Source organism: Globicephala melas, chromosome 13, assembly GCF_963455315.2.
Source record: "Globicephala melas chromosome 13, mGloMel1.2, whole genome shotgun sequence".
In the NCBI taxonomy this organism is placed as follows: domain Eukaryota; kingdom Metazoa; phylum Chordata; class Mammalia; order Artiodactyla; family Delphinidae; genus Globicephala; species Globicephala melas.
In genome coordinates, this window is record NC_083326.1 from 3401908 (window position 1) to 3418565 (window position 16658).

The window sequence follows — 16658 nt, forward strand, 5'->3', positions numbered from 1 at the left end:
ATGTCTCTATCAGGAACGTTTGATAGAGCCCAAACTGGCTGTGAAAGAAATCCAAATGCTGAAGACAAGAGAAAAGAAAATTTACCTCACTAGTAAGCTGGGATAAGGAAATGAAAACAAAGTAAAATATCTTGACAAGATATTAAAAGGGAAAAGATGTGGTAGAAGGCCATCCAAATGGGGAAAAAACCCACCTTTAATTCAAAAGTTTAGTTCAGCATGTAACAAAGCCTCTGAGGTAACTCTCAGTTAAAGTCTGAAGTTGTCATATTTTATCACTGAAAAATGCCAGCATTTCGGTAATTAATAGACTTCGTAGCAGCACCACACTGGGATACCAGTGCTGTTGTTCCGTCACCTGTGTGTGCTGGGGGTGGCGGGGATATGAGGCCCAGGTCTAAGTGCCACCAGCAGGGCCACCTCTCTTTCTGGACCAACTATATCCTTAAGCTATGATTTTGCTCCCTGCACCTGGAATAGGCTGAGTCTTCCCAAAACTAAGGCCCATAACCTAAGCTGGAGAAAATCAAAACAGACAGGACTCATGTACCTGAGACAAGGGAACTCCACGTTGTCGCTCTCGGGCTGCCCCTCCTCTCTCACCAGCACCCGATCCAGGAACCAGCCACTGCCGCTGCCTTTGCCGTCGTGTCTGACCCTCACCCGCCTTACCTTCCGCATGGTGACGGACTCAATGGTGAACTCATCGGCCTTTGTGGGGAAGACAGCAAGGCCAGTTAGACGGTGGCTCCCCTGGGACCCAAACACCAAGGGAAGACACAGGCCCAGAAATCCTAAAACCCATAGCCAATGGGTTGGGCTATTGGTCTTTCACAGGTGGGCCAGGGGCTACCCATAAAGAACAAATTGCACCTCTCCCTCAATTTCTCCCACTGGACTATGTTCGATGTCAAGTTCCCAACAACTGAGATCTGTATTTTTGGATAAACGATGGCCGTTCCCTGTGATCTCCTTTTAAAAGGCAAATCCCCTAGGAGGATTAATAGATTAAGCTGTTATCAGTCACTAATCATTTATCATGAATTAATTCCTTGGTTAATCTCCTCTGGCTCCTTGCTACAGAAGGACACTGGCTCCCTTTTGAGAAAGGGAATGATTAGGGGGACCAGTGGTCTTATTAATTTCACAGTTTTGCCTGCCAGTGAAGCAGCAGGAATGCAGCAGGGGCTGCAGACTTGCCAAGTCTACACAAGTGTACCTGGGGCCCTCTGGGAACAGGAACTCGAGGGTGGGATTCATGAAGGAAGGAATCAGAAGATGTAGAAAGAGAAGAGTAGGAAAGGGTGGAGAAAGACCTCCACTTGAATTCCAGGGCTTGCCCTGCCCTTGCTAAGGAAGAGGTGGCAGAGGAAGGAGAGGACCAAGGCTTACCAAATCTCTTCACCTGATGAGCAAACTTGGGTCTCACATTATTGAACTATGACTCTTAACTGAGCACCTACTATGTGCTGAGGGCCACGTCTGCTGGCAGGCAGTACATCTGTCATCTCTAATCCTCACAACAGCCAGCCACAGGTAGGCATCCTTTCCCCCATTTCAGACGCAAGGAAACTGAGGCTCAGAGAATGGAGGGTCTGGCCCCAATCCTCCTGACTCTTTCCCCATTGTTTCACACAGCCTCCCCAGTAAATCCAGGATGGTTGGGGAAACCAAAGGGATCACCCAGCATGTTTGTAATGAGGCTAGGAATAGAACCCAATTCTCCCACTTCCATGTTTAGCATCTTTCCTGATTTCTCTTTCAAAAAGGAAACGAACAAGTTGCTGCCAGTGGTCATGCCTAGTGGAGATGCAATGTTCCTTCAGGTGTCCCAGCTTTCAGCATGCCTGGGACCTTCAGTCCACACATAAGGTGCCCAGCTTCCTTCCCTGCCCACCTCAAGTGTCTTCCTGCTCTGCCCTCTTCTCAAAGCTAAGGTGTGGGCCAGCTCCCAGTCTTAGGAGCCTGGTGGCTGTCATGCATGTAGTTCCCTGTTCGCACACCCAGAGACAGCCTCCCTGATGGCCGAGGCACCAGTACCAGTGATCAGCTCTACTTAGAGCAGGGAAGATAAGGGAATGGGAAGGGGTGGGGCGGGGCTGAGGGAGGTGCACTGCTGGAACTTACGTTGCCCTTCACAAACAGGTCGGTGTTATTCCTGCAGTTGTAGAGCAGCCGCTCCCCCGTGTCCCCCACATCACCAAAAAGGCAGAGGTAGACGTTGGCATCCGTTCCCGCACCTTCAAGTTCCCCAGTGCACACTGTCACGCGGTACCGGGCCACTGGCAGGCAGAGAGAGGGACACAACTAGCTGGCAGCCCCCTGCTCCCAGCACTGGCCCTGCTGCTCCCCACCTCTGAGCACTGCCTCCCCCTCTCCCCCCGGCTCTCATCTGGGCTGACCTTGCTCATTCCGCCAGCTGCCTCACACCAGTCAAGGGCCAGCTCATCTGCAAATCCCTTGTCCCAGACAGACCAGAGGTTCCCAATCCTGGCTAACTGTCAGAATCCCATGGGAAACTTTTATAAGAATTCAGATTCCTGAGCACCACTTCAGACTTCCCAAATCTTAGTTTCCAGAGTGGGACCCCTAAAACTGCATTATTTACAAGCTCCCCCAGGGGACTCTGGTGGAGTTGGCAGTGTTTGGGGACCACAGGTCTAATTCAAACATTTTGGCACTTGATTCCATCCAACCCAGTAGACTTTTTGCCTTAGGTTGTCCTCCAATTCATGAGTCCTGTCTTATTAAGAAAAGTAAGATAACTTTTCTTTTGAACCAGAACTGAGCCTTCCCTTCTCTTCAGAACTCCCCAGTGCTATGGACATGCCAGGAAGAGAAGCAGAGAGAAAGGCACAAAGTGCAGCTGCTATGGGAAGGGCAGCATCTTCTTCCCATGTTGAAAATGTACAGTGGAGCAGGCAACCCTGCATCTGGCACATAAGGCCTTACTTCCTAAGCTAAAAGTGAAATTCATTCATTCATTCATTCATTCCTTTGCCCAATATCTGTTTACTGAAGCCTAGTGAATGGCAGGCATTATTATAGGTGCAGGGATTCAGCAGTGAGCAGGACAGACTCCTGTTCAATGGCACTTATATTAAAGTTGAGAATGGAAGGGTGGAGAGGAGAGATGGACAGTAAAATCATAAATCATGAACAGGAAAATTTCTGAGTTGTATCTGTAACAAAGATAGTATAATGGAGTGATGCCACAGGGTGTGATGGAAGTAGGGAGGTGTACAGTAAGGGGGTGAAGATGATTTAGAGATGCAGAAAAGCTTGCTGCAAGGAGGCAAGGCTTGGACTAAAATGTTGGTGATAGGAGCCAGCCACAGGCGTAGTGAGAGAAGAGGGTGCTGGTAGGTGTGAAGCCCGAATTTGGAGATGAGCAGCTATGTTTCAGGAGCGGAGAGAAGGCCAATATGGCTGGAGTGGAGGGAGAAGGAGGGGATGAGATGAGGCCCAGAGGAGGACAGGGTTAAGGTAAGACATGTGGCTTCCTTTGTGTTTTTGTTTTTAATACAACAGGAAGCCTTTATAGGGCTTTAGGCAAGGAAGTAACTTAGTCTGATCTATGTTTTAAAGAGCATTTGGCTGCCATGTGGAGAACTGACTGTAGGGGAAGAAAGAGTGAATCAGAGAGGCCAGTTAGTGGAAAAATTACAGTAGTCTAGAAAAGAGAGGAGGACGCCTAGGACTGGGGGTACAGTGGAGATGGAGAGAAGTTGGTAGATTAGAGATACATTTTTGAGGTAGAAACAACAGTGCTTGTTGATGGACTGGATAGACAATTGAGGGAAAGAGAAGAACCAGGGACGATTCCTAGGTTTCTGGCTTGGGCAACTAGGTGAATAGTGTTAGCAACAAGCCATAGGGACACTTGGGGAGAATGATGGGTTTGGAAATAAAAATCAATGGTTGTTTATTCATTATAAATTTGAGATGTTTATTAGACGATCATAAAAAGAGGTCAAGATGGCAGTTGAATATGTGTGTGGAGGGTCAGGAGTGTTGACCTGACTTTGGTCATCATAGGCATATAGATTCCATTGAAAGTCACAGGACCAGATGAGATCCCCTATGGAGAGGATGCAGACAAGGACTATAGAGGGATACCAACATTAGAGGTCAAGCCCAGGAGAAGCTAGCAACTCAGATGAAAAGCAGCAGTCAGTGAAGCAGAGGGATTTTGCTCTGAACCTAAAACTGCTCTAAAAAGTCTATTTTTGGGGGGGGGGGCTTCCCTGGTGGCGCAGTGGTTGAGAGTCCACCTGCCGATGCAGGGGACACGGGTTCGTGACCTGGTCCGGGAGGATCCCACATGCCGCGGAGCGGCTGGGCCCGTGAGCCATGGCTGCTGGGTCTGCGCTTCCGGAGCCTGTGCTCCGCGGAGGGAGGGGCCACAAGTGAGAGGCCCGCGTACCGCAAAAAAAAAAAAAAAAAAAAAAGTCTATTTTTTTTAAATGAAGGGAATATTAAGGCATTCCCAGATAAACAAAAACTAAAAGAATTCATCACCATCAGACCTGCTCTACAAGAAATATTAAAGGGAGTCCTTCACATTGGACATTAAACAGTAACTTGAACACACCCAAAGACATAAAGAGAACCAGGAAAAGCAATGACTTAGGTAAATATATAGACAGTATACTTTAATTTTTGTTTGTAACTCTTTTCCTCTCAAATCTTATATAAAAGACAACTCCATAAAGCAATAAATGTAAAACTGTATTGGTGGGTTTATAATGTACAAAGATATAATCTGTATGGCAATATAGCACAAAGGAGGTGAAAAGAAACAAACCTACACTGGAGCAGAGATTTTGTATATTATTGAAATTAAGCTGGTATTAATCTGAACTAGAATGTTATAAGTTAAGATGTTAATTATAATTCCCTGGTATAATTCCCTAAGTATAATTCTTCCTACTAAGAAAATAACTCTCACTATATATACATATACATATATGTATATATATTAAAAGAAACAAGGGAACTAAAATGGTATTCTAGAAAATATCTATTTACCACAAAAGAAGGAAGAATAAAGAAACAACAAAAAAAGAGAAGATATATAGAAAGCAAATAGCAAAATGGCAGACATAAATCCTGCCATATTAGTAGTTACATTAAATGTAAATGGACTAAATATTTCAATCAAAAGGCAAAATATGGTGGTAATCCTGCAGAGACAGGATGGGTCTCCCTACTCCAAATTTGCTCAGCTATCAAGGCTGATGATACCACACATGTACCAAGAGTGAATATAAAATGATTACTCACATAATGAGCAGTTCTGGGGAGAGCATGATAGGCCCTCAAGCAGGTCCAAAAATGGCTGGAGACAGCAGAGAGGGATGACTGGTTTGACATTTTATGGTGGTTAAGGGGTGAGAGTTTCTTCACATGGGTCCTTGTATGGCTTGAACTTTCCACAAGTGTGAAGGAAGGGAGCATCCAGGCTTTCTTACCAAATTGCCCAGACATGAGGCAGAAAGCTACTGGTGTAACTGGAAAGCTGTCAGCAGTCAAATATGAAAAAGAAGTCATACTCCTTATTACACAGAGATTGGCAGAATAAATAATACATCTAACTATCTGATATATGGAAGAGACACACTTTAGATTCAGACAGAAATAGATTGAGAGTAAAAGGATGGCTCAAGAAGAAATAGACAATATGAATAAATTTATAACAAGTAAAAGATTGAATCAGAATTCAGAAAGCTACACATGAAGAAAAGCTCAGGCCTAGATGTCTTCACTACTGAATTTTACCAAACATGTAAAGAAGAATTAATACCAATTCTTCTCAAATAAAGTAGAAGGCAATACTTCTGAACTCATTTTGTGAAGCTAGCATATCCCTGCTCCAAAACCAGACAAAGGTACCAAAAGAAAAGAAAACTACAGACCAATGTTATGAATACAGATGCAAAAATCCTCAAAAAAATATTAGCAAAACAAATCCAGCCCCATAAAAAAGAACTATACACCATGGCAAGGTAGGATCTATCCCAGGGATACAAGTTAAATTTCTGAAAATCAACTAATGTAATATAACATATTAATAGAATAAAGAAACAAAAATCACATGATCATCTCAATAGACTCAGAAAACGCATTTGACAAAATTCAACACTCTTTCATGATGAAAAATCAACAAACTAAGAATGAAAGGGAACTTCATCAACCCATAAAAGTCATCTATGAAGTACCCACAGCTGACATCATATTTAATGGTGAAAGAGTGGATGCTTTCCCCCTAAGATCCGGAACAAGACAAGGATCTCTGCTCCCACCACTTCTCTTCAACACGGTATTGGAGGTTTTAGCCAAGGCAACGAGGTATCAAGATTAGAAAGAAGTAAAACTATCTCTATTCATGGATGACATGATCTTGTATATTGAAAATCATAAGGAATTCACTAAAAACTATTAGAACTAATAAGAGTTCAGCAAAGTTGTGGAGTACAAGATCAATATAGCAAAATCAACTGTATTTCTATTACCTTGCAATGAACAATCTGAAAAAAAAAATTAAGAAAACATTTCCATTCAAAATAGCATCAAAAAGAATAAAATAGGGCTTCCCTGGTGGCACAGTGGTTGAGAGTCCGCCTGCCCATGCAGGGGACACAGGTTCGTGCCCCAGTCTGGGAAGATCCCACATGCCGCGGAGCGGCTGGGCCCGTGAGCCATGGCTGCTGAGCCTGCGCGTCCGGAGCCTGTGCTCCGCAATGGGAGAGGCCACAACAGTGAGAGGCCCGCGTACCACCAAAAAAAAAAAAAAAAGACAAGAAAAGAATAAAATAGTTATGAATAAATTTTTAAAAACAAGTGAAAACCAATTAATAAGTCATGGAGATGTAATGTACAGCATGGCAACTATGGTTAATAATACCATACTGCATATTTGAAATTGTTAATACAGTATATCTTAAAAGTTCTCATCACAAGAAAAAAATTATGTAACAACGTGTTGTGATGGATGTTAACTAGACTTACTGTGGTGATCACTTTGCAATATATACAAATTTTGAATCATTATGTTGTACACCTGAAACTAAATATAACATTGTAAGTCAATTATACCTCAATAAAAAAGAAAAAAGTGAAAAACTTAAGCTCTGCAAACTAAAAAACTGTTGAAAGAAATTAAAGATGTTCACAGATTGGAAGACTTAATATTGTTAAGATGGCAATACTTCCCAAACTGATCTACAGATAAAATGCAATCTCTATCACGATCTTAAATGATTTCTTTGTAGAAATTGACAAGCCATCTCTAAAATACATATGGAATTTTAGGGAACCCAGAATAGCCAAAACAATAGCAAAAAAGAATAATAAAGAAGAATAACAAGTGTTGGCAAGGATGTAGAGAAATTGGAACTCTCATACATTGCTGATGGAAATGCAAAATGGTGCAGCTGTTTGAAAAATAGTATGATAGTTTCTCAAAACTCAAAACAGAATTACCATACAGCCAGCAATTCAGCTCATAGGTATATATCCAAGAGAAATGAAAACATATGTCCACAAAAAAACTTTACATGAATATTCATAGCCACATTATTCATAATAGCCCAAAGGTAGAAATAACCCAAATGTCCATTAACAGTTGAATGTGGTATATCCTTACAGTGAAATATTATTCAGCATTTAAAAGAAATGAAATACAGATGCATGCTACAAGGTGAATGGACATTAAAAACATTATGCTGAGTGAAAGAAACAGATACAAAAAGTCATATATTAAATGATTCCATTTATATGAAATGTCCAGAACAAGCAAATCTATAGAGACAAAAAATAGATTATTGGTTTAAACAGATGGGTAAGTACAGAGATAAGGAGTGAGGTGGGGGAATGGGTGTGACTGCTAATGGGTATGGGTATGCAATGAAAATGTTCTGGAATTTGATAGTGGTCAAGGATACGTGATTCTATCAATATACTAAAAGCCACTGAATACTTTAAATAAATGAATTGTATGGAAAATGAATACCTCAATAAAGCTGTTTTAAAAAACGGACACTACTCATTGGTGGTCCATCTAAAAAGAAGATAAAGTACATGAGGAATCAGACAAATCACCAGTAAGTTTAATTTAATTTTTCAGTAATATACCCATTTTTATTTGGAGATATGAAGACATCTGAAAATTAAATTTGACCTTTAAATATGTGGGTCTGAATATATAGTGTCTATAGCAAAAGCATTTGTTAGAAGAAAAGGTCAAGGATATCTGCTTATCCACGGACCTGCCTGAGTGGGGCTGGCAAAGGCAGCCACTGAAGTCAAGAGTGGGGAAAGGTCTCCTGCCCCCAACAGTGTCTCCTGTCCTGCCCCCAAGGGTCTCCTGTCCCTCCCTCTTCAGAGGGACAGCACCTGAAATTCAACCACTGCTGCCTCTCCGGTCAACTTTATTAAAATGCAAAAGATAAATGTTTTAAACTTTTAGCCTTCGCATAAATGAAGCTGATGCTTTTGTGTTACGCTCCCAATGATAGGCTGTGTTAACAGTAAGAGGAACAAAGAGCATTAACTGGAGTGAGTACTGAAACGTGGAAACACAAAAGGGAAGGGAGGGCACCAGTCTCACTTCATTCTGACTTTTGATGAAGGTCGGTTTTGCCTTTTGGGGCTGTATCTATTAGGCCATTCCCAGAGGCAAGCTGATGAGGGAATTTAGAAATCTCTATGCCTGGGAATCCCAGTCCCCTTTGCTCAGGAGCTCGAAGGTCCTATTGGCTGGACATTGTCAGGGGTCCCAATTCTCTCTAGGGGCCACTCCCAGCCCACCTGCCACTGAGGTTCTAAGCACCTTCCTGGCAAGAAGTCTGTGGACAATTAAAAATAATTATATTAGCCATCAGCAGTGAAAGACTTTAAACAGATGGGTAAGTACTAGAGCCTCTTGTACTTTAATTTTAAAATTACAGCTCAGCCTGATTAGCAAGAAGCCACAGTTTTCAGCACTTGAGACCAGTGGTCTCTTGCTGGCTCATCAGTGGTATGTAATCCCTTCTGCTGGGCATGCAGTGCAGAATGCAGATCTCATTGGTTTTACTATCTCACATAGCTCCTGAGGGAAAGGCAAGGTGGAGATAAATTGTGGGCTGGTGAGTGTTTTGTCTGTGTCTCCTGGTCTGTGTTAATCAGTGCAATCACCCCGGAAGGCATCTTGGCTCTCAGACGTGGTGTTGATTTCTTCTTTGACTGACCCTTATTTTTTAAATAAACTAGGAGTACACAATTTCAAACATAGAGAATTGGTTTTAAATTGGTATTTACTCATTTTACATGAGTCCAAGACTCTCCACTGAAGGGATTTTCAGGAAGCCCTGCACATTATACCTTGGTATACCTTGGTACCAACTGGGGAAGTGAGATGTTGCCACCCGCTCTATTTACTGTTACAAAGAAGCATCCAGACCAGAAAAGGAGATGTGAGTTCCTGTAGAGGTGAGTGTTCCAAGAGCAAGAGTGGGAGTGTTCCAAGAACAAGAGGAATTTATGTGAGCCAGAAAGAACAGTTGGGGAAAAGAAATTCGAGTTGATATGGGCTCCAAAGTACTGCCAAGGACCCCCAGAAGGCATTAAACTGCCCTTATAGCCAGGACAGACAGCCCTTCTGTCACTAACCCGGGTCCTTGAAGTCTTTAATCAATAGAAATTGATAAGAGGCCAGAAGAGAAATCCAGGCAAGGCTTTACTGGGACTCGTGCCAGAGCACGAGGGAGTGAAAACAAGTAGCAGGTGCCCTTGCTTGCTCTCTGAGGAGGGCAAGCTGGTCCCTTAAATAGGGTGAGGGTGGGGGCGGATTGGTGGGTCAGGCTGGAGGGGCGGCTTGGGTGTCTGTCCACACCCTTGGCGGTGCTGTGTGCAGGGATTATGCTTTTGCTCCCGGTACCTCAGCAATGGCAGTTGGTTTGTGGTCTTCTTGTATCTTATAATTGCCCCCAACTGCAGTTATGTGTGCAGTTATTTTTAGTCCCTTATAGTTTCTTTGTATTCTGTCGCTAGAGATTCAAGCACTCCAGTAAATGGTGCCAGGTCCCAGCTTATCTCACTTCAATCCAATACTAGTCGTTAGAGAATTTTTTTTAATTGCAGTTGTTCTTTAATAGTATCACAGAAGGCAAAAACAAACAAAAGACAGCTATGATAGCCCCATATCTTATACGCTGTTTAAAATGTTTCAAGGGTGTTTTTGTATGTAACCTATAGAAATGCTCTTCCTTCCCGCCCCTCCCACCGTGATCTCTCCTTATCTATCACATCCCTACCATGCAAGACCTAGCTCAAATGCCTGAACAAAGTTTCTCCCATCTTCCTCAGCAGGAAGTTTACCTCCCTACTGTGTCTACTGCATTCATTCAACTCCTACCAGTTCCACCTTCAGAGTATTTCTTGAATTTATGTCCTCCTCCACAGTCTACCTGAACCCTGCACAATTTCAGGACCACTTTTTCTTTCCCCTGGATGATTTCTTGCCCCTAAAATACATCCTCCACACACTCACAAGTCCTTGACAGAGCAGGAGAAATGTGGGGAGGAAGGAACTGGATGGAGTTCAAGTTCAAGGGTGGTGTGAGTGTCATCAAGGTCATGAGAGGCCTGCGAGGGCAGGAGCCTGAGTCAGAGGTGGGGACTGAGTCAGAGCTCAGAGGAGCAGCTTTGTGGGATGAGCCCAAGTGAGGTACTGAGGAGTGGCTGGTTGCATGGGGAGGTGGAGGTGAGCAAAGTGGACGAGGACCAGCATGTGGATGAATGGGTTGTCCACATGGACATTGATAGAAGCAGAACAAAAGCTCTCAGGTTTTGATATGTGCAAAAATTACTTGGTGTGCTTGATAAAAATACCGATTACCAGGCATAGCCCTCAGAGAGCCTAGTCAGTATATCTGGGATTGGGCCCAGGGATATTCATTTTAACAAACACTCTAGGCAATTTTTATATAAATGGGACCTTGAGCATACTTTCAGAGACACCATCTGTTATGGGCTGAGTTGTGTCCCCCACCAAATCCATATGTTGAAGTCATAACCCGCCAGTACCTCAGAATGTATTTGGAAGTAGGATCTTTAAAGAAGTAAATAAAGTAAAATGAGGTCGTATGTGTGGGCCTTAATCCAATATGATTGATGTCCTTATAAGAAGAGATTAGGACATAGACATGAGCACACACACAGGGGAAAGGTCATGTGAGGACACAGCGAGAAGATGGTCACTTTCAAGGCAAGGAGAGAGGTCTCAGGAGAAAGCCAACCTGCCAACACCTTGATCTTGGGCTTCTAGCCTCCAGAACTGTGAGAAAATAAATTTATGTTGTTTCAGCCCCCCAGTCTGTGGTATTTTGTTATGGCAGCCCAAGCAGACTGGTTCACTGTCCTAGAACGATGGTAGGAGTTGAGGGGTCTAGAGAATGACTAGGGGGCACCTTGCAAAAGAGGAACATGTCCAGAGTGAACAGAAGATGGAAATGAGCTGGGGCAGAGGCCACATTGTGGGTGGTGTGAGCCTCGAGGCCGAAAGGGCAGTGGGAGTCAGGAGAATGCCCCCTCCCGCTAGCCCCACAGCTGTGAGGACGGAAAACTGGGTTTTGGGGGGAGGGGAGCCATGCTTCAGTCAAGGTACGGAGGAGATGGAGGTAAAAGAACATCCTGGGCATTTAAGTAAAAATGGCAGCTTTCTCTCTGAAAAAAACTCACTAAAATGATAGCATACAGGTATTTTAGATTTAACCAAACAAAAAATGTTCACCAATAAGGCTCAGGGAAAGGGATGAATATAGACAACAGCAACCAGATTTCAGAAGCTGGAGCACAGCTAGAAAAGTGTGCTTTTCACAGTGCCTTAGCACAGTGGGTCCTCACCAGGAGCGCTGACAGCCCCTAGAAATTTGTTGGACAAATTCCTGAGCCCCCCACCCCAGACCTACTGAATTAGAAAATCTGTGGGTGGGCCCCAGCAATCTGTGTTTTAAGAAGCCCTTCAGGTGACAATGCTGAAGTTTGAGGTCCCCTGACTTAACAGACCAGAGAGAATTGATCAGAGCTATCAGCTGTGAAATTTGAGAAGTAAGGTTGCAAAGTGTCAGGAATGACAGCACCAGGTAACTTTAGAAATAGGGAGTGAGGAACTAAAATTATGAGAACTGGTTAGAAGGATTTAGAAAGCAGTTAGATCCCAAGACCATCTCCTCAATTGTTCATACCTGCAGGCTCAATTCTGGCACATAAAGAGGGCAGATCAGGTAACAGCAGGTGTGTTTCTGCCTTGGTGGGATACGTCACATAGAGTCCTAATTGGGGGGTGGGCAGGAATCTTATGTTATTTATCATATTTACAGGGAGATGATAGTCTTGTTGACAAAGAAAATACTGCTGAATGTGAAAAGGCAGAGTATAGTTTGCTGACCTAGGAGGCAGGAGATCTTGTTCTAGGTCTCACTCTGTCTCTAACTGTATAATCAGGGCAAGAACTTCCTCAGTTTCCTTATATGCATCAATCTATTTTAACGACCTTTGAACACAAATATTCCATAGTCCATTTTAATTAAAAATGAAGAAGAATCATAAAATAGTACTAATTGCAAGCATGGCCTAATTAGACTAACAGGGTGATCCCTTTTTAGATATTTGCTGTTTGGGGTTTCTATGTTTTTGTGTATTTCACTCTGTTCAAATTGTTTAAAAATATATATACAGAGCTTCTACTGGGTGTGCAAATGCCTGAGAAGTGACACTATCCAAATACTTAGAAGGACTACTGGAACTATGGATGACATCGTAATTCACTTTTTGTAATTTTGCAATGTTATTTTACTATTAAAAAAAAATTAAGCACAGCCACAAGGATAGAAAATAGGTTAATTATATTAAGTGCCAATTCTGATCAATTGCTAATGTTTGCTTGCAGTGCTATATTGAGGGCTATGAAGCTCATTTCAGACTAAATGGGAGAGAATGCTGTGATTACTCAGTAATGTCTGCCAAGAGAAAAGGATAGGACACGTGCCGTGTATTTGCCAGCACTCTGGCGGTATAACCTAGAGGCAAAATGATCTCCTTTTCCCTCTTTGAATGTGGTTGCTAGACTCCAGATTAAAAGCTCAGCTCTCGGGCTTCCCTGATGGCACAGTGGTTGAGAATCTGCCTGCCAAGGCAGGGGATACGGGCTCGAGCCCTGGTCTGGGAAGATCCCACCTGCCACGGAGCAACTGGGCCCGTGAGCCACAACTACTGAGCCTGCGCGTCTGGAGCCTGTGCTCTGCAACAAGAGAGGCCGCGACAGTGAGAGGCCCGCGCACCGCGATGAAGAGTGGCCCCCGCTTGCCACAACTAGAGAAAGCCCTCGCACAGAAACGAAGACCCAACACAGCCAAAAATAAATAAATAAATTTATTTAAAAGCTCAGCTCTCTTCTACTAGCTCCAAAAAGAAATAGAGGATTCATAAGGGAGCAGTCAAGTGTGTCTATAAGAGCCAAGATCCAGCCTTCCTTTTTGAGGATCATCTTATGCATAATTTGAAGAGTTGCCTTTAATTTCAGGGAGTGTGTGGAGAAATATTGTTCAGTGTGGATTCTTCTCATCCCCTCATAGCCAACCTGAAGACCCAGAAATCTCCCCATTCTCACCCATGCCCATCATAAAGCCTTAGCATCGTGGAGATGGCTACTACAAGCCGGTCTTGAGTCTAGGACCTTCTAAACCCAGTCCTCATTCAGAAGGAGCCTGATGGTGCATAGTGGACAAGACTACCAGCTCATGGGCTAGACACCCATTGGCACACCAAGTAAGAGCTCCATTACCTCCCCCAGGATGAGAGCCAGTCAATACTTACTGCCCATTATCCTCCGTACTGTTGGACCCTCGGCAGTCATTTCCCTAACGATCTCATTGTCATCCTCATTGGCATCCAGCCAGCGATTGCAGTTGAAGTTATACTTGTCCTTGGTCAGGGTGTTCATCAGGGTCATCTGGAATGAAGTCCTGGAGTGAGCAAGTGGTGTACCAGAGATATTCATCCATGCCTTGAGGTTCCCGTTCTGCTAGTTCATCTCAAGGAGGACAAGGCCGTCCCCTAGGGAGGACTCTTGTGGAAGATGGAGTGCCAGATTAATATTTATCCCTCTGGTCCCCTGGACACCCACAGTTGCCTAGCAGCCAGGTGATTAGGACACAGTGCAAGTCTGCTGAAACCTAAGCAACTTCTTACTCTACTTTGGAAGTCCTGTCCCCGTCAGGAAGTCCATGTGTCATGTGTCCAAATTTAGGTCTCACTACAACCCTTCCCCACCCACACTCCCAACAGATAAACGCAAACTAACAAGACAAGGTCATTAGAAAGAGACCATTTTGGTTCCTCTCCCAACCACCTTCTAACCCCCAAGATGGTACATCTCACCTTTTCTAAATGCCATCCAGAACCAGGACTCCTTTTATCATGCCACGCCCGAATCTTATAAAACCTGCCGAGGTCTGGGAGCTCAATCTATGGTGAGAAATAACAAGGCCTGAGTGGACAGAACCAAGTGAAATGTGTTTACCCTCATAGCTGACCCCCTGCCAGGAGGGTACCCACTTTGAGCTGTTTCTTCAGCATCAAGGGTGGGTTTGCTTCAAACCACCCTCATATATTCTATCTTCTTGTGCTCTTTTAACCAATGGCACATGAGGGAGAGACAGCCACGTAGAGCTAAGGTTCAATCTGGGCTGGTGAAACTGAACAAAAATAACTGACCCACAGTAGGATCCAGACTAAATAAAATCTTCCAAGCAATAAGCTTTCAATTACAAAATCCATATGGCAGCCCTGCAAATTAGCACAGGCCCAAGCCCCAGGACTCTGCTGGGCACTGAAACAGACAAAAAGATCAATACAGTGGTCATGCCCTTTCCCTAGGGGCTCCAAGTCTAGCCAGGAAGACAAATACATAAAGAGCAATGAACTGAAGGTATAATAGAAGCGCCAACGGGGTGCTCTGAGAAGAGAGCTGCAAATTACAAATTATTCTTACCTAAAGGTCAGAGCAGCACTTCCGTTGACAAAACAAGCCTTGCTCTGCTTACATACATACTGAAAATTTAAAGCTGAATTTCTTTTTAAATGTTCCAAAATGTATACTTTCCTTTAAATTTGCTCCTCACTCTCTAATTCAGTCCACACTGGGCGGTTTGACACTAACTGTGCTCAGGGTCTCTGTTCTAAAATGATTCCCCAAGTCACCAGGCTCCTGAATGTCCAAAGCCATTACATACTTGCTTCTTCTCCCATGCTTGGTTCTGGACTGTTTGATTCAGATGAAGGGCCAGATCTAAACTGCACCCCATCAGTACATTGCCCGTACATTAAATGTGGCATTCCTTGCAGGGGCCTAGGGTCTCTACTTTACCTTTTTGTCTTCAAACTTGGTCCAAACCTGGCTTAGGAAACCAGAATCCCATGACAAATGCTTCTTACACCCCTTTCTCTTTCTTCCCTCCCACTCTGTCACTCTTCCTACCCTAAATTTCTCAATGATTCCGGGTTTGAACCACTTGTTGTTGGGATTCAGGAGAATCTCATCCGTCCGCCCCTTCTGCCCATAAATCTGGATGAAGATAGGAGAGTTGGTACCAGCTTTCTTCAAGTCGGTCGTCCAGACCCACAGGGACCATGGGAATTCTGCAGAGACAGGTCAAGTTGTACCATTAACTTCAAAAGTGAAGAGATTTTCAAGCTACCAGTGGGGAAGACAAGCAAATCAAAGGTGATCAGGACTGAAGTACAGGTTGTATACAGGTGTGTCCTACCCTCAGAAACCCATTATAACAAATACTAAATTTGGGAAGCCAAGGATTCCTTGCTATTTGAGAGAGTGTGCCTTAATGTTCCTTTTAGTGGTGAAAGTCTATTAGTACATTTTAAATAGGGGGAATAGTTGACTCCACCCACCCTATGGCCAGTACATTCAGAGTGCAGTGTGTGCAGCTATTCAGTTTAACAACTAGCCCATCACAGCAGCTTAGCGATTTGGGGCTGCTGGAGTATCAGCCTTGGTGCCATGTCTGTAATTCTGTGTGGTCTGTACCTTGGAGAACTGAGGTCCCTGGGGGACCCTTTCCCTTCCTTTCCAGAGGAGAATTGAGAAGAAGGAGCGCCCAGTGGTTTGACAATCCTGGCCTTTGCTGGCTCTGGGCCCCTCCACCTACTTTTCAGCCTCTTCTTCCTGAGAGACACCATCTCGTAGAGCTGCCTCTCGATCAGCCCATCTGTCTTCTTCTCATCCAGCCAGCTGCTGCAAGGGAAGGTCTGCTGGATGCCAGTGAAGGGGCACAAAATCACCACCTGGGGGAGCAGATCACATCTCCTACAGTAGGTCCCCTGGCTGGGACTTCTTTGTAATGTTCAACAGCCTCCTTAGCCCCACATTTAGGGTTGTCTGCATTACTTACCTCAAGGAATGTCACTTTTCTTCCCACTGCCCATCTCATTAAATCTTAGATCAAGAAATACCTCCTCTAAGAAATCTTCCCAAGTAGGTATCATCTATATTCCAAACCTCAAACATTTTTCTCTATACACATACCCTTTTTGAATACCATATTTCCTTATGCACATTGTAAAATCTCCATCTGAACCAAGTTAACTAGAATACT

At 43.8% G+C, this 16658-nt stretch overlaps 1 protein-coding gene across 5 annotated transcripts in view; it reads right to left on the bottom strand.

Moving 5' to 3' along the window:
• LOXHD1 (lipoxygenase homology PLAT domains 1) overlaps nucleotides 1-16658 on the bottom strand; it is a 190696-nt gene that overhangs the window by 121357 nt on the left and 52681 nt on the right. For 3 of the 5 annotated variants that reach the window (XM_060310522.1, XM_060310521.1, XM_060310523.1), the window contains 6 exons: nucleotides 16212-16347; nucleotides 15524-15684; nucleotides 14425-14511; nucleotides 13861-13996; nucleotides 2128-2282; nucleotides 551-711 (listed from right to left, as the gene is read on the bottom strand). In XM_060310522.1, the coding sequence (XP_060166505.1) occupies nucleotides 551-711; nucleotides 2128-2282; nucleotides 13861-13996; nucleotides 14425-14511; nucleotides 15524-15684; nucleotides 16212-16347 (836 nt within the window). Of the gene's footprint in view, nucleotides 1-550; nucleotides 712-2127; nucleotides 2283-5286; nucleotides 5410-8014; nucleotides 8063-13860; nucleotides 13997-14424; nucleotides 14512-15523; nucleotides 15685-16211; nucleotides 16348-16658 lie in introns of those variants that run through there. The other 2 variants (XM_060310524.1, XM_060310525.1) reach the window with 2 other exon arrangements.